General features: G+C 38.9%; 1 protein-coding gene across 1 annotated transcript in view; it reads right to left on the bottom strand.

Annotated features, from left to right (window-relative positions):
* Nucleotides 1-3,697: 3,697 nt before the first annotated feature.
* LOC107675510 (astrotactin-2-like) overlaps nucleotides 3,698-18,410 on the bottom strand; it is a 541,421-nt gene continuing 526,708 nt past the window's right edge. The window contains exons 21-23 of the mRNA XM_016469894.1: nucleotides 7,680-7,780; nucleotides 6,605-6,788; nucleotides 3,698-3,935 (exon numbers count right to left, since the gene is read on the bottom strand). Coding sequence (XP_016325380.1) covers nucleotides 3,698-3,935; nucleotides 6,605-6,788; nucleotides 7,680-7,780 — 523 coding nt within the window. The remainder of the gene's footprint in view (nucleotides 3,936-6,604; nucleotides 6,789-7,679; nucleotides 7,781-18,410) is intronic.

Raw genomic sequence — 18,410 nt, 5'->3', positions numbered from 1 at the left:
AGTCGAGGTCCTGTCCAGGACCCCGACGCTGCCTGCCCATTGCATGTAGCGCCCCAGCCTAGGGGCACTTGTTCTAAGGGCACCAGGGGCTGAATAGGCGGCAACACATCGGAGACACAGGAGCCTCTGAAAATGTTTCAGTGGTACCACTGTCCTGCCTCTGAAGGAACTCAGGCAGTTCAGCACTGACTGGGCACGTTCATTAGTGAGACGTGCCATCATACTCCCCGAGTCTAACTCCATACCGAGATAAGAGATTCCCTACCCAGGGGAGAGCTTGCTCTTCTCACGGTTGACCTGAAGCCCCAACTGACTGAGGTGCTGAAGCACCAGGTCCCTGTGATCGCACAACTCCTCTCGCGACCGGGCCAATCGTCGAGATAGTTGAGGATCCTGATGCCCACTTCCCATAGTGGGGCAAGGGCATCCTCCGCGACTTTCGTGAAGACACGGGGGGATAGGGGATTGCCCGAAGGGGATGACCTTATACTGCCATGCCCGACTCTCGAACGTAAACCGTAGGAACGGTCTGGGATGAGGAAGAATCGAGACATGAATGTACACGTCCTTCAGGTCGATCGCTGCAAACAAATCCTGGGCTTGAACGCATTTGATAATACATTTCTGCATCAACATCTTGAACGGAAGCTTGTGAAGGGCCCGATTCAAGACTCGCAGATCCAAGATAGGTCGAAGGCCACCGCTTTTCTTGGGTACGATGAAGTAAGGGCTGTAAAACCCCTTCCTCATCTCGGCTGGAGGGACCGGCTCGATTGCATAAGGATGCAAAGAGCAGTTTCCTCTAAAAGAGCAAACACGGTCGATTCGCGTCTTTTTCTTTTTCCCCTCTCTTTTTCCTGTCGCCAACAGGACAGCAATCTCCTCGTGCAAGACAGAGGCGTCTTGGACTGCCACCAAAGTCTCGAGAACGGCATTGAACTCGGGATGTCGCCTGGCGAGCTGAATCCCGTAGCCGAGTCAAACTGTCCGAATGAGCCAGCAGGACGGGTTGGGCAACGCAAGCCACACTCCCAAACTCTGTACGAGTGGCACCAAAGGGACAGTCGACGTACCTGCAGTGGTGCAGCGATGGGGAGTTGCGCTGGGTGGCCCAGAAGGCATCGCGTTCTGAGTCATCACAGCAAAACTCCCCCTGTCCCCGGAGGGACTGGCCAGAGATGGAACAAAAAGAAAAGGGAACAAAGGATTCTCCACCAGGCCCTCCTCTGGGGGAAGGAGCGGCGCTGACCTCGCCACCTCCTGAAGAGCAGTCTCCCACATCTCTGGGTTGCCCATGTCAGGGCCGCTTCGTCGTCTTCTTGGAGGACTTAGCAGCTGGGTGCGACACGGGGGAGGGGGCGCCGCTCTGCTGCGTGGGGCTCGACACGCCTGCCTCGACGTTGTCTCAGCGCAGGGCGGAGCTGGAGTGGAGGACGCAGGATAGCGCCCACGGCGACGAGCAGGCTGAGGCATGGCCCGTGACGGAACAGTGGCAGCTGGAGGATCACGTCAGGGCAGGATGTGCTGGATGGCCTCAGTCTGCTTATGTACTGCCGAGAACTGCTGGGCAAAGTCCTTAACAGTGTTGCCGAACAGGCCAGCCTGGGAGATGGGAGCGTCGAGAAAGCGTACTTTGTCAACATCTCTCATTTCAGCCAGGTTGAGCCAGAGATGGCGTTCCTGGACCACCAGAGTGGACATCGCCTTCCCGAGGGACTTTCGCAGCTCCTGCATCAACCTCGAGTCGGTGCTACCCTCGTTCATTTGTTTTAGCGCCTTGGCAAGCCGACGACAGCTTACAGGCTTTGGACAGGAGATGCGGACAATTCCTCCAAGTGGCAGTGTTTTGCGGGCACAGGTACACCACAACCATTTTCTCCACCTGGAGAATGTTAACGTACCCCCTAGCTGCCCGCCATCGAGGGTAGTGAGGATGGAAGAGGGAGACAAGCGGCTTCTGGCCGTAAAAGGGTCCGTCCACGACTTTGTCACCTCTTCATGCACCTCCGGGAAGAAAGGAACTGGAGCAGAACGCGGTTGTGAGCCATGCTCCGCGCCGAGAAACCAATCATCTAGCCGCAAGCGCTCAGGGCTGGGCGGTGTAGTCACCTGCAACCCGATGCTCACGGCTGCCCAGGCAAGCATGGCCGACAGCTCTGGGTCCGATGGGGGCAGCGCCGCCTAATCTTCATCCTCAGAGGTCGATAGCCCATCCCCCAATGCTGCAATCAACATCTCATCCTCTGGCCACCCACCAAATGACACGCTGGGACTGCCGTGAGATGGCACAGCAGAATCACCCGGCAGATGCATGGGACCTGCGCTGCGGGAGGAGTGAGAGGGGAAAAAGAAAAAGACGCGAATCGACCGTGTTTGCTCTTTTAGAGGAAACTGCTCTTTTAGCTGAAGCGCCCAGGGGAATCGCTGCAACAGGGACACCGCTGTAACGCGCCATAACACCAAACAGGAACAACCTCTTGCACAGATGAAATGGCTTTGTAGCAATGAAGACCATGTACTACTCGGCTCCGAAGCAAAAATCTAATGAGTGGATGCGTGCTGTCGCCTTATATACCCATAAGCACGGGGAGTGGCTCAGCATGCAAAATCCACTAGCCAATTTTCATTAATGTTTTCTCTTAAACTCAGAGATGATTGGCCTCCCAAGTGAGACCCCATATGTCGTTCGACATAACTCGTAGTGACCGACAGATAGGGAACAGGAGTTTCCTCAATTTAATTGATTCTTCACATATTTTTCAGATAAAATGGAGAAAACGTCTTGAGATTCTATATACATATTTAATAGACCCCCCTCCCCCCACAGACACAAAAAATCATATTCACTTATTACATACTGCATTTACAGTTGTATTTACAATAGCATATTTAACTATCACAATGAATATAGCATGGCATATAGTCACTTACTGAAAATGTGTTGAGGTTAAGTTCTTACAGTTTGTTCAATTCCAACTGAATTTTTAACAACACTTTGTTCCCAGACAATCATTTACAGAAGGCCTCTGCACAATGCTTTCTTTTGTACCACAATCCTTTGCCAAATACATTAGATTATTCACTTTGATGAAATCTATTGGTCTCATTGGCCAGCAATACCCCCTTTCATTTCTTTGGACACTGTAAAGGAACATTCTTTTGGCTAAAGATTATATGCGTGACAGGACAATACTTGTTCTCAAAAGCATTTACTATGACCCTGACAATATTCTTAGATAGTTTTCTCAATTAACTGTGGCAAAACTATAAAAAAGATTAATAGAATTGATGTCAAAAAGGGTTGAATAGAAAAGAAGGAAAACCACCGAGAGATCATGTCCTCGTCTTGCTGGGCTAGGTATTCCAAGAGATATGTTTGCAAAATGAGTATCAGGGAACCTGGTATGGAGTTCTGCAGCACCATGCAGTTAAATTCTTACATTCGTAAATAGTCCTTCAGTAGTTCAGTCTTTCGACCAAAACTGATGTCCTTACAAGAGAAATAATAATAGTAATAATAATAATAATATTTTTTTCCTATCCGAGGCTCGCTGTATTTGGAAAAGAAATTAAAAGAAAAAAAAAGAAAGAAAAAAAAAATCCTCCTCTCACAGTCTCAAAGTCATTTGGATTTAGAAAAACAACAGCCAAGCTGGAGACCATAAACAGAGAAGGTCGAGTCCAAACGTCTCCTGTCTCATCGTAATTTTGACTTTCCATATATGTTGCGTTGCACTGATATGACTTTCTCCAGGCAGGCAAGCTGGGTTTCGTGAAGTGAACTGTGCCATGAAGTGCCGCCTGGTCTCGTGTCATCACTGCGACACAGCATGTACGGTACACTCTCTGTTCGGCTTTGGATGAAGCCACTGCGGAGCAGCGAGCGACAGAACAGACTGATCCGATCCATTCGTCTTAAGATCAAATGGGCCTTCCTATTGTGACCAGAAAGAGAGCTGTTAGTGTGGACAATAAAAGTGTGCTGTGTAGTTTTCAAACTGAGGTGCAAATATGTGACATTGCCTACATTTCTGCAAAACCTAAAATCTGTTACTCAGGTTGCGCAACACTGATATGTTGGTTTTGCAGAATGTTAACAGAGTCATGTATTTCCAGTGAGCCTTGTTTGGTAGTTTTCATGCAGTGCAGCAACCACTTGTGAGCAATGATATGTTACTCATTAAATTGTCCAGATCGAACAGGTTATTTAAAAAAATAATTATATATATATATATATATATATATATATTGTTCATACAGATTACCATGTTTTACATTTCTGAATAAAAAAAATAATATTTTTTTTGTTGTTTTCTTTTTTCATTTTGGGTGTCAGGAAAATATATTACTTTTTACCTGATGTCATTTGACACTGATAGATAGATTTCTTACAATGACAGCAATGAAAAAAGGTAAAAAGTATAAAACTACACAGTGCACACGTTCAGTATAAAATTGTGTCTGCTCTACAATTACATTTCCTTTTTATCTTCAAACTCACAATATGATACAAAGTTGTTTTGAAAGAATTTTCTTGAAACATTTGCCTTGTTTTATGAAGAATTACTTACTGCTCCAAAAATATGCTATTTAATCCTAATGCAAAGCCTGTGTTGATATTCATACAGATTATTGGTTCCTTCTAAAAAGGGAAAATGAACTGTAATTGGTGGTCTCTGTTTCATTCCCCTGCTAGTTCTGCCAGAAAACAGATTACACAAACATTCACAGAGAGTTTAGGATGGCAACCTTCTGACGGCCCCAGCCAAGCAGAGCTAAACCAGGGGCCAGTGGAAGGGTCTGTGCACACTTCCTCTTTGTGTTATGCCTAAAAATATAGAGGCTGTTCATAAAAACCTTCATATTCTCAAGCAACACTTAAATATGTATGAATGTACAATAACAATATTTCACAGAAAGTGGCCTTCCAGCAGTATTTCAAAGACAATTGAAATAATTATGAATTTACATTTAAAGATGTACTGAAGTCCTACTTGACAGCAACGTTTACACCAGATGGACAAAAGAATTGGGACAACATCTTAATTATTGAATTCAGGTGTTTCAAGGAGACCATGCGGTCTGTATTTACAAACACTTGTTTGTAAATACAGAAAATGTGATTATGAAGAGCTCAGTGAATTCAAGTGCGGTATTGTGATAGGATGTCACCTTTACAATAAGCCAACTATACAATAAGATTTCCAAACTTCCACTGACATTAATATAAGCAGACAGAAGCTTCATGGAATGGGTTTCCATGGCCAAGCAACTGCATGCAAGCCTCACATCTCCAAGTGCAATGCCAAGCGTGGGATGGAGTGGAGTAAAGCAAAAGGATACTGGACTCTTGAGCAGTGGAAACCTGTTCTGTGAAGTGATCAATCACGCTTCTCTGTTTGGCAGTCTGATGGCCAAGTCCGGGTTTTGGCGGATACCAGGATAATATTACCTGTCTGACTGCATTGTGCCAAAGTTTGGTGGAGGAGGGATAATGATATGGGGTTGTTTTTCAGGGGTTGGAAAAGGAGGGACCAACTCCATATTAATGTATATCTATTTAAAATGCATTGTCTTTAAAGACCCTGTTGGTGTAATGGTCATGTCTCCCAATACTTTTGTCCATATAGTGAATCATGATTAATTCACAATTCTAGGGTGGAAGGTATATTCATTTTTGTACCATATCTATTGGTTTATCATTTAAATCCTACAGTACCAAACTTATTTTTTTTTTAAATGTTTTGCTTGAAATGTGTGCTTATGCTATCTTGCTTTAACATATACTGTATGTCATTTGTCCTTAAACTCTTTCCCCGCCATTGACGGAATTGTCCAGCTTTCCGTGTTTTCACTGTTATATGGGAGCTGTTACACATTTTCTGAAAGAGTACTGAATCCCTGGATCAAAACACGGTGAAGAAACAGAAACATGTGATTGCATATGTAAGCAGATGCATATAAGATAATGTGATTACTAAACAGCATATAAATCAAAACTGCTTAACGTTACTGAATGAAGTGAAGTAGTTTAAGCGTTGCAGGCTCTGGGGGTGTTGATGGAAGTGATCGACTCCATCTGTGTTTTGCTCATCATTCTGAATCTGATCCGGATGTAGTCTAGTCCAAAACACAATTTTCTCTGCTTTTTCTTCAAAATCGCTTTTTCTTGCTTTTTTAAATGAAACTTACCCACATTCAAGTGTTGGTTAAACAAGAATGCATGAAGCAAGAATATGTATGTATGTATGTATGTATGTATGCATGTATGTTTGTTTTTGGTTTAAAGCAGAGGCTCTGTTTATTCTTTTGACATGTTGCATGTTCAGATATCCATAAAACAGAACATTCTGGGGGCCATGAAAATTTTGTGAAAATGATCAAAAATGCTGACAGTGGCTGTAATTAATAATACAAAGAAATGGTGGGGAAAGAGTTAAAAATGAAGACTTTTTTTGTTTCTATTTGATTAAAATGCTTATTAGATAGTTCATATTATTAAAGAAATATGTAAAAAGTGTGAAAGAAAGAAAGCAAAGGACTGACAAAGTAGTGCAGCGTTATCATCATGAACATTGCTTTGTTTGGCCATTGTCTTCCTCACCTGGGGCCAAGCTCATCCTCACTCCTCCACACAAAGTCTCCAAACTTCTCGTAGTGGGAATTGTAGTGATGCTGTACACGATACAGCAGTGGGGGTGAAATCTCCATCAGGGTGTTGTAGGCTGTCTGTTGCTCCTTTCCGCTGGTGTAGCCATTATAGAGGTTGTACACTTTGTCTGCAATCTCTGTTTGAGGAGAAAGTAGATCTGACATCTGAAATCTGAACTGTCTGTTTTCAAAGAACAAGCTTTCTTGCCTTTTTTTTGTGGAGCCTTCTCAAAAAGAAGTACACTTTAGCATACTTTAAAAAAAAGTAGTTATTAGGGAAATAATATGCTAAAGATTATGCTTAAGCTTAAACTAAATGTAATGTTTTCGGACAATGCTAAACTCAGTTAAATTAAAGTGTATTCTAGTTTATATTTATATCAGTCCCACTTAAGTTGGACTCGAGTACATAATAATATTTCATTTAATATTTACTTCTATTGTGTTTGAAATATTGTTGAAGTGTACTGCTGACAAGCATTTATGGCAAATTAAAATACACTTATGTAATTTTTATTAAAACTTGTGTCATGTATTTACATATACTTGTTATTATACATTTGTAATATTGAAATAATATCTGGACATTCAGCTATTTAAAATATACTTTTAGGATTTAAAGTACAATGTAAGTAGACATTTAATATAATTAAGCACACTTCTTTTTCACAAGAGAATGAGAACCAAAGATCAGATTTCCTAACATGTTTGAATTGTTTCTTATCACATCACATTATTACTTGTATGGTAAGTCCCACTTTTCCTTTCATTTGAGTGAACTTTCTGTAATCTTACTTTTACTTTGACATGGATTTTGAGTGCTGTACTTCCCTGTGATTCATACTGCTGCTAGACCTGTGAATTCTGTTCAGGTAAAATGGTCTAGCCGCTATGGATGACGTAATCGTAAACAAGCAGGACATGAAGAGCTGCCACCTCAGATGGGTGTGAAGATGACATTTCACTGGCGTGCCGCTCACTCTGTTCATTCACACATGTGAATGGAGTGAAGGAGAATGGCAATGTACCTTCTGCTTTGCTGTCATCCACCATCGGGCATGATGTGCGAACGGTCACAAAACTCGCATCCGACCGACTACCACGGCTGTCCAAGGCATAAAGAGTGAACCTAGAAGAGAGGAAGGGGTGGACATGAGAAAAAAATCTGTTTCAATGTGTGTCCTAGTCTGTTTTAAGTGCCTTTGTAACTGAAAAACAAAATAACTTTGGGTTTAGGCAACATAAACATGACGTCATGTGACAAAATAATTAAAACCGAAAGGTGTCCCTGAAAGAGTGTTTCTGGAGTTCTTGTTTATGAGCCTCAGACCACTAAAAACATGCAGGCAGGAGCGCAGGGATTCCAGTGGATTCTGTTAAGTTAGGAAAATTGCGTGCACAAGAAAAAAAACAAAAAAAACAGCCATTACAGCTAATAGCAGCTTAAATGGGACTCCCACTTCCTCTAATGACGGAGTTCCGTTTGGCAAATACAAAACACATTAAAGCTGCTGCTCTGCATTTTCTCAGACCACCCAGCACAATGTACGCTAAACAGGCCTGGCTCCACTTCTAATCACAGGGAGAAACAGCGCACCATCAGCTGGCATGAACACTCGGGTCATTGAGGAGACCGATCCTGACTAATTCACTATGTTTGACTGTCTATGTGTAGTATAACAGGCTCTGTCTAGTTATTATTATTAGGTAAAAGCAATTTGCATGAAATCTAGAAAAAAATATTTTATTTGTATTAAGTGTAAATAGTCAAAGTCAAGTCAGATTTATTTGTACACTCAAAAATAAAGGTGCTTAAAAGGTTCTTCACAGTGATGCCATAGAATAACCATTCAGTCAAACGTTCTTTAAAGAACCATCTCTTTCTTACCTTTTTATAATCTGAAGAACCTTCTTTTGCCACAAAAAAAACCTTTTGTGAACCAGAAAGTTTCTTCAGATGTTAAAGGTTCTTTATGGAAACATTTAGACAAAAAGGTTATTCTATGGCATCGTGAAGCACCTTTATTTTAAGTGCGTAAGGCTTGTTTCAAAGCAGCTTTACAGGAAGTCATACTATTATGTCTTTAATGCTTTAGTGCTGTTCCATAGAGTAAGTTTCAGACCTGGGCAATAAGACAACATAAAACGATGATAAGAGCGATCCATCAGATTTTAGATCTAACTAGATTTTATTATATTGTATATTGTATAGTATTATATTGTATTTATAGTTTTGTCTGTGTTTCAATGCCGCAGTGACTCAGGCAATCAACTAAGCATTGAAAGGCAAGAAACAGATTTAAATATGGTTGGTTTAGCTGGTTGTGTTCAAAGCAAGAGTAAGCAATTCTCAAATATTAATGAAAATAAGATCAGATGTCTCAGGTGAAAAGTCTGATGCCTGAGCACATGCCTAATAGCATCTAACGGGCTTTTCACACTGTGCTTAACTCCGGGTTATCGTCATTCTAAACACCGCTTTTAACCCCGGATAAAGAAACGTTTCACACCTGTAATTTGAAAGCGGTGTTAGCACAGTTTTTTACCCGGGGTTATGAAACCCTGCTCCGGAGCAGGGTTAGTACTACATTTGCAGTGTTAACCCTGCATTGTGGTGCTAAGTTTGTTCAGTGTTAAACAGAGTGGTGTTTGCTTGTTGCTGCTGGACACTTGGCAACAGACAGCCAATCAGAAATTGAGCAGCGAGGCTTATGTCACGTCAGTAACAGGAAACGTGCGTCGTGTAAACAGCAGCCAGTGAGAGAAAAGTAAGAAATGTCAAAAGACGGAAAGTGTGTAAACGGGTTGCCTGCTGTTCATCCAATCAGTGACAGTGACACCGCACATATGCAAATAAGAACATTAACCCGGGGTTTAGGAATGTACAGTGTGAAACGTCTGATAATGAATACCTAGGATTAACATTAATTTATACTGTAGGGATGGTCAATGTTTTACTTTACATGTAATGAATCTAGAATATATGAAAGTTTCACTTTTTGAAATAAGTTACAAAAAAAAAATATATAACTTTTTCACGATATTCAAATTTTTTTAGATGCACCGTATACCTAAATTCTGCTAAATTGGAACAATTTTAAATGTTGTGCTTAATGCACTTTAATTGTAAAAATGTAGTGCTGAAGTCCAACTAAAGATATACTGAAGTATATTTATTGGGCTAAAGTGGAACTATGGCAAGTATACTTCAGGTACACTTTAAATATCTTGCATTTAAAGACCAATATTATCCAAAGATCATACAATCCTCATCAACAGTGACATTAAAACACATGTTAGGCTTAATATTGAGAAATGTGCACAAGTAGTAGTCCAAATAAAGTTTAATTATAATTTGTATCTCATTAAGTCTTGAGCAATATGTCAGTAAATATATTAATATATTTGAATTATACTTAGTATGGAAAAAAAAAATTATTTTAAATATATTACTTTTTTTTTGTTTTGTTACTATTGGTGTTATCATATAGGCACTCAGTTACTGTTTAGCCACAAGAGAGAGAATGCAGATAAGGGTCAGACAGCCATAGACAAAAGAGATGACTGGAGAAAAGATACAAGAAATGCAGTGAGTAAACCGCTATACAGATGTCCACCAAGGATCACTGCTGTGAAATAGATAGACTTACTTACTCTGCACAAATGGCAGTATCCCCAGTCTTATGTGGACTTCTACCAAGCTTTACAAGTCAGCCAGTCAGAGTAGGCTACTATCTCATGTACAATTCACAATTTCATCTGAAATGTTCTTTATGAAACACATTCATACTAGTTCAAATCTATTAACATTTTATTTACTTTATTTACTGTCTGTTTACTGACACATCACTCAGTACTCCCTGATATAACAAAAATAATAATTAAACTTTATTTGGAGTACTACTTGTGCACAATGCACATTTCTATTGATGAGGATTGTATGATCTTTGGATAATATCAGTCTTTAAATGCAAGATATTTAAAGTGTACCTAAATTATACTTGCAATAGTTCCACTTTTAGCACAATCAAATATATTTCAGTGTATCTTTAGTTAGACTTCAGCATTACTTCTGCACAATTAAATTGCATTAAGTACAAAATGAGTTGTTCCAATTTAGCAGACTTTAAGTATACAGGTTTAGTGATATGTGAATAATACGTAAATGTATTTGTAGTGTAGCATGAAATAAATGTATTTCAAATACATTTTTGTATATTTATTTTTCACTAGGGAAGCCATCTGTAAAGGCTTTGCAATCGACCATTTGGCCAAATTGTTAAGTGGCTGAGATTACTATTTCAGTCAAATTAACCACATTCAATTAACTAATTTGATGTAAGGGCTTTTTATGTGATATTTAATTTTATCACAATGGATTGTTATTTCTTTTAAACTCATTAATGTAATGTTTTGTTCATATTGTCAGCAGATGCGCCCATGTTTTATACACAAATTGAATAAAACATTGGTGCCAAAAAGGTGCAAGTGACTGCGCAAGTGACTTTTTTTATAAATTAAAAAAATATATATATTTGTTTTTTTCTGAATAAATGTTAAAATAGTGTTCAATAAGTATCCTGTCATCCATGTGTGTACACATTTTTATTATAAAAGATTGAAATCAGTACACAAAATCAGATCAAACTATGGTTATTGTTTTGTTTTGGCCCTCCTGTAAAGTTGGTGAAATGTCACTTACGCCCTTCTGGTTCTCACCCCTCTTAGTGGCCCTAAAGACACTAGCTCTTGATGATGATCACCTTAAGAGCTGCAAATCTGTAGATTGCTCTGTGCATCAGAGATGCCTCTGTGAGCAGGTTTTTCAAACATGAAGCTCATTAAAACATACCAGCACACATCCATGGCCATCGTCAGCATTAAATGCACAGCAGAACACATCACTCAGAAAAATGTAGACCTATGTTTATACAGTGTGTAAAATAAGTATTGAACACGTCACCATTTTTCTCAGTAAATATATTTCTAAAGGTGCTGTTGACATGAAATTTTCACCAGATGTTGGTAACAACCCAAGTAATCCATACATACAAAGAAAACAAAACAAATAAGTTCAGAAATTAAGTTCTGTGTAATAAAGTGGAATGACACAGGGAAAAATTATTGAACACATGAAGAAAGTGAGGTGCAAAAAGGCATGGAAAGCCAAGACACCAGCTGAAATCTATCAGTAATTAGAAAGCAATCCTGCCCCTCGTCAGTGGAAATTAATATTAGCTGGTTCAGTCTCAACTGATGGCCTATAAAAAGGTGTCTCATGACCAACGTGTCACACAAGAAACATTTCATGATGGGTAAAATCAAAGAGCTCTCTCAAGACCGTCACAACCTTATTGCTGAAAAACATACTGATGGCATTGGTTACAGAAGCATTTCTATACTTCTGAATGTTCCAGTAAGCACTGTTGAGGCCATAATCCGGAAGTGGAAAGAACATAATTTCACCATAAACCGGTCTATCAGTAATTAGAAAGCAATCCTGTCCCTTGTCAGTGGAAATTAATATTAGTTGGTTCAGTCCCAACTGATGGCCTATAAAAAGGTGTCTCATGACCAACGTGTCACACAAGAAACATTTCATGATGGGTAAAAGCAAAGAGCTCTCTTAAGACCTTCGCAACCGTATTGTTGCAAAACATACTAATGGCATTGGTTACAGAAGGATTTATATACCTCTGAATGTTCAAGTGAGAACTGTTGGGGCCATAATCCGGAAGTGTAAGAACATCATTTCACCAAAAACCGGCCACGACCAGGTGCTCCTCACAAGATTTCTCACAGAGGAGTGAAAATAATTATCAGAAGAGTTGTCTAAGAGCCAAGGATAACTTGTGGAGATCTTCAGAAAGACCTGAAAATAGCATGTACAATTGTTTAAAAGAAAACAATAAGTAATGTACTCAACCGTCGTGTCCTGTATACACGCTCACAACGCAAGGCTCTATTGCTGAAGAAAAAGCATGTTGAAGCTCGTTTAAAGTTTGCTGCACAACATTTAGACAAACCTGTGCAATACTGGGAGAATATAGTCTCGTCAGATGAGACCAAAATTAAACTCTTTGGATGCCATAATACACACCATGTTTGGAGGTCAAATGGCACTGCGAGGCATTCTTGATAAAAATCTGCTGCCGTCTACCAGGATGATGAAGATGAAACAAGGGTGGACATTGACAATGATCCCAAACACAGCCAAGGAAACTCTCAATTGGTTTCAGAGAAAGAAAGTAAAGCTGCTAGAATGACCCAGCCAATCACCTAACTTGAATCCAATAGAAAATCTATGGAAAGAACTACAGATCAGAGTTCATAGAAGAAGCCCACAGAACCTTCAAGATTTGAAGACTGTGTGGAAGAATGGGCCAAAATCACACCTAAACAATGCATACGACTAGTTTCTCCATACAGGAGGCCTCTTGAAGCTGTCATTACCAACAAAGGCTTTTGTACGATGTATTAAATAAATTTCAGTAAGTGTGTTCAATACTTTTTCCCTGGGTCATTCCATTTTATTACACATAACTTAATTTCTGAATTTATTTGTTTTTTCTTTGTATGTATGGATTACTTGGGTTGTTACCAACATCTGGTGAAAATGTCATGTCAACAGCACCTAAAGGAAATATATTTACTGAGAAAAATGGTGAAGTGTTCAATGATTATTTTACCCGCTGTATGTTAATATATTATGATTAGGGGCCAAGCACCAAATGTGTGTAGGCACCAATTGTATCCATTCTTCTTCTTTAGAAAAAATATGGAATTTGGTACATACATAGAGCACAGACTGAACCAGGTGTGCCCAACCCTTTTCCTGGATATCTACCTTCCTGCAGAGTTCAGATCCAAACCCGATCAAACACACCTGTCTGGAATTATTAAGTGTTCCTGAAGATCTTAATTAGCTGGTTCAATTGTGCTTGATCAGGGTTGGAGGTGAACTTTCTCCAGGAACAGGATTGGGCACCCCTGGTCTGAACATTAACCACAGTCTCTAATTCAATCCCTCTAGCAGCATCAGCTGTCCAACGTTGCACTCACGTTTATGCTATTTGTTTTCCCCTCTGATTGCTTAGCTCAAGTCGACTGGACCCTATGAAGTTATTTTCAGTCATGAATTTTTTTTTAATTTTTTACTTTTTTTAAACTCCTCCTAGACTGTATTCAGACCTAACTTGGTGTGTGTCATGAAAACCATTACCTGATGGTACTTGCACAGTTTCGACACAGCGCAACCTAGTTGTGAGAAGATGTGAAAAATGGCACAAACAGCAAAGTTTGAAGCAAAAATAAAAAATAAAAATGAATGAATGAATGAATGAATGGTTAGGCCAAAAATCACAAGACTGGCTTCTTTAGTTTTGGTGCAACATACTGAGTTGAACAACACCCAATTTTCCCATGCCGTCCATTTTGTGCATCAAACATTTTGAACTTTGTCATAAAATGCTGTATTCTCCGAACACATTGGCGAATCATTAAGAAACTCAAAATGTGTCATCGGCATCATGCCCTAAAGGTACTCGGGAACAGCGCCACCTCTGACCTGGTCAGAAATGAAAACTTAATGAATGCTATTACATTTTGATTAATTTTAACTATTGTCATGAGGCTCTAGGGTCATGCCAAGTTCGTAGATAACAAATATGCCATAGTCCACTCTGCCATTTTGATTTTATTTAAAACACCTACTTTTACCAGACCTCCTACCAGACCATAGGTGCAATATTCACCAATTCAACCTTAGATCATCTTCAGTGCATTGCGGCAAAATGTTATGGATTTTATATTGATAGACAAAACGTTTTGTTTGCCGCAACAATGAATTTGATAGTGTGATGCCAAACTGCATTTGAGGCTGTATCTCTGAAAGGCTTTGGCATATTGGCACCAAATGTTATATGCGTCATTGTCACCCAAAATTGATCACACCAGACAAATTTGGTGTCAGCGCCACCTATTGTTCAAAAGTAATAAGCATTAAAGTCAACCTGAAAGTGATTTCAGTGTGACTGTATTTACTAATTTTTGCAGTTGTTCTGATCCTCGTTGTCATGCTTACTCATAATTTTTCCCCTTTAGTGCTTGGCCCCTTAATTGCTGCTTGCAGCTATATTTTTAAATATTATTGTTGACCTTCCCAAGCTGTTGCCACAAAGCTGGAAGCAGTGTTAATTTAGTTGACGAATAATTTTCGTCATAATTTTCGTCAACACCGATGACAATGAGACGATAACAAACTAAAACTATTTTTGAATGACAAAAACTATGACGTAAATCTATTGACATTTTCGTCAATTAATAAAAACGAGACAAAAATGTTAGGGAGGGACGATTTGGGAAGAGATTCATTCAGAACGAATCTGCTGCGTAGTTCGGAGGTTAGATGCGTACATATGAACCGGCGGAACATAAGCTAACATTCACTTGCTGCATGTCGCATAAAACGTTAAAAAATGTCAATATGTGGGAGTAAGAGAAGAGCAGACATATGGATAAATCTGACGACGCAAGAGAGAACTCAATTCGGTCTGGTTTTCTGAGCGCAGACACTGAAGCACACACACACAGACAGCGCGTCTCACAGTGCGTGAGTACTCTTTCGCATCGCATGATCGAAGAATTACACACACGATTATATTGAATTGTCCATTTTGACGTGTATTTACGTAAACACAGTTGATTACGTTTTAAGTGAACGTAAACAGTAGGGGGAGAACGTGTATCAGTACATTGCATCCATTGCAGCTGTGCATTCTGTTTTAAAGGGATAGCAGCCTACTTTAGTTGCTATTGTCCGAGTCATTGATGTTAATCAAGCAACAAAAGAAAGACAGAAAATCGCACACTGCTCTTGACTGAAAAACTTTACTAGCCCTAAATAATAATCTAAATTTATTTATAGGAATAAATATGTCTGCTTGAAATAATGAAGAATATGGTAAACAAGTTGCTATAAAAATTTTATAATTAGCCTATATAACCATTGTTATTTCATTAAAAAGAAAACCATGTCCTTGTTCTTTATGAGAAGTGGTTGTATTTAATTTTAACATAAAGGCATGTTGTGTGTCACCGCAGTTAAATCGGTGTCTATCATGATAAAACCTTAATATCAAACCTATATAATGAGTTTGGAAATTTTAGAGAAATGCTCTGTAACTAAACCCATTAGATTTTAGCCGACTAAATTTACTGTAGATTTAGTCGACTAAAATCGTATGATATTTAGTCGACTAAAACTAGACTAAAACTAAAAACAATTCAGATGACTAAAATATGACTAAAACTAAATGGCATTTTAGTCAAAAGACTATGACTAAAACTAAATAAAAATTTGCTGTCAAAATTAACACTGGCTGGAAGCACACCATTTTGTAAAATGCCATTGCATGTCATTACTGGAAATTACGTGATTACCCAAACCCATTAATTAGAAAGGGGTGTCCACATGCTTTCAGCCATATTATGGAGTAACAGCTATGAAATGAAACACGTGTTGCTGCACAAAACTCTCTGTGTGTTATTTTTGTCGTATAACTATGGGAGTACATAAGACCATGGTGTATTGTTAATATAGTCCCAGATAAAGGTGCAACAAAAATTATGGCCATTTGCGATGACTATATTCACAGTAGCCTCTCACACTTTATGGCTTAAATAATAAAGGCAGTTAAATGTCGCTCATAACCTCAGTACAGTATAGCTCTAAATCTTGGTACAGCTGTTTGGCACATCAATGTTACTATAACCATGAATTAAGCAGATTAGTTCACTCTAAAAAATGCTGGGTTGTTTCAACCCAACTTTGGGTCAAATATGGACTAACCCAACTTTTGGGTTAAAAATTTAATGTAAAAATTTAACCCAACGGTTGGGTTAGTCCATATTTGACCCAAAGTTGGGTTGAAACAACCCAGCATTTTTTAGAGTGTTCCAAGTTTATATGCAGTGTGCCAGTATCAGATTAAATCGAAAAGCACATTTTGAAGAATTATTTAAATTCCTTCATTACGAGAAATGCTGTTGTGCAGTCATAAACCAACATTGCATGCATCCAACCCCAAATTGCCAGTCGGAGCAGACATTTCTTCATTCCAGCTTTGCTTTATAACAAGCAGCGCTGCCATCAAATGAATTCGATGAAATGGATATGCTCTCTGACTACCCATAAGACAATGGAAGGATGCCAGAAACGTCATTTCCTCACTTCCAAGGAGAAGTTTCTTTACACGGCACGGTTTTGACACTTTGACTCTTCCTTTGTTTGGAAATCCATATTTCAATAGCCACCAGCTGATTGTTTTGTTTGTAATATGGTCTGTTTATACATGGCTCGCATAGTTTGCCTGATCTTGTTATTCATCGAAGGAGTGTGGCATTCCTTTGCTAAACCTCATCAAAAGACATCACCCCAAAAGCAGGCTGGCCACCATCCACTGCCAATCTCATCAGAACAACACTGGCTTGAACAATCACATTGCTTTAATTATGTGGTTGCGCGGTCGCCCAGTTGAGTGTTTTTTTTTTTTTTTTAATCAGACAATTTGTAGTTTGGTTTAAGGACTTCAGATGGGGAACTCTGGAATAGTTGCTGTTTTGGGTTGTTTAAGGTGTGCAAAGATGCCAAACATACTTTTTGTGTTTACATGCTCCAAATTATCTCCAACTCTTACACTCTTAAGTAGGCCTATAAAGGTTCCAAAAAGAGGTTTTCACAGTGATGCCACAGAAGCAGCATTTTTGATTCCCCAAAGAACCTTTCAGTGAACAAGTTCATACCAGAGAACTGAGATGTCACAAGAATTACAGAGAGAATGAGAGTGAGATTTTTAAATTTTCTGAAGAAGAAGCTTGCTTGTGTAAAACAACTCTTTGCTGCAGTGGCTATAGTGTTGGTGGTGCTGGTCATTGCTGTACGATGTTCTGAGCAAATTTTTAGCATATCTAAAAACTATGTTTGAGCAATTTAGCAATAGCAATTTTTGAATTCATAAAAAATTTCAGCTGAACGGAATGCAGCTCTTCAGAAAATAACAGTCATTATACAGTACAATGTACTGAATTAGCTCTCACGTAATTTACGCTCATGAAAATAAAGGTTCCAAAAACAGGTTTTCATAACGATGCTATAAAAGAGAATACCGGATTGGGAAAAAAAAAAAAAAGAATATCAGATGTTTATCAGTATAAAGCACCCGTGCATTCGGTTTTAAAGGGACAGCAGCCTAATTTAGTTGCTGTTGTCTGTCATTAATGTTAATCAAGCAACAAAAGAAAGAGAGAAAATCACTCACTGCTCTTGACTGAATCACTTTAGTAACCCTAATAAGGATTAATAAAAATGTATTTATATAAATACATATGTCTGCTTGAAAGAATGAAGTTGTTATAAAGAATGCATATTATATAACCATTGGTATTTCATTAAAAGGAGGACCATGTTCTTGTTTCTTTATGAAAAGTGTTTTTTATTTAATTTTAATATAAAGGCATGTTGTGTGTCATAGCAGTTAAATCTGTGTCTATGTTGCATGATAAAACCTTAATATCAAACCTATATGAGTTTGGAAATTTTAGAGAAATGCTTAATAAATGCACTGTAATTAAACCCATTAGATTTTAGCCGACTAAAATCTTATGATATTTAGTCGACTATAAAACTAAAAAAACTAAAAACAATTCAGATGACTAAAATATGACTAAAACTAAATGGCATTTTAGTCAAACTAAAACTA

This window comes from Sinocyclocheilus anshuiensis, unplaced genomic scaffold (assembly GCF_001515605.1).
Source record: "Sinocyclocheilus anshuiensis isolate Anshui unplaced genomic scaffold, SAMN03320099.WGS_v1.1 scaffold1604, whole genome shotgun sequence".
NCBI classification, from domain to species: domain Eukaryota; kingdom Metazoa; phylum Chordata; class Actinopteri; order Cypriniformes; family Cyprinidae; genus Sinocyclocheilus; species Sinocyclocheilus anshuiensis.
Note: the sequence above shows the minus strand (reverse complement) of the source record. Positions and strands in the feature narration are given on the sequence as shown.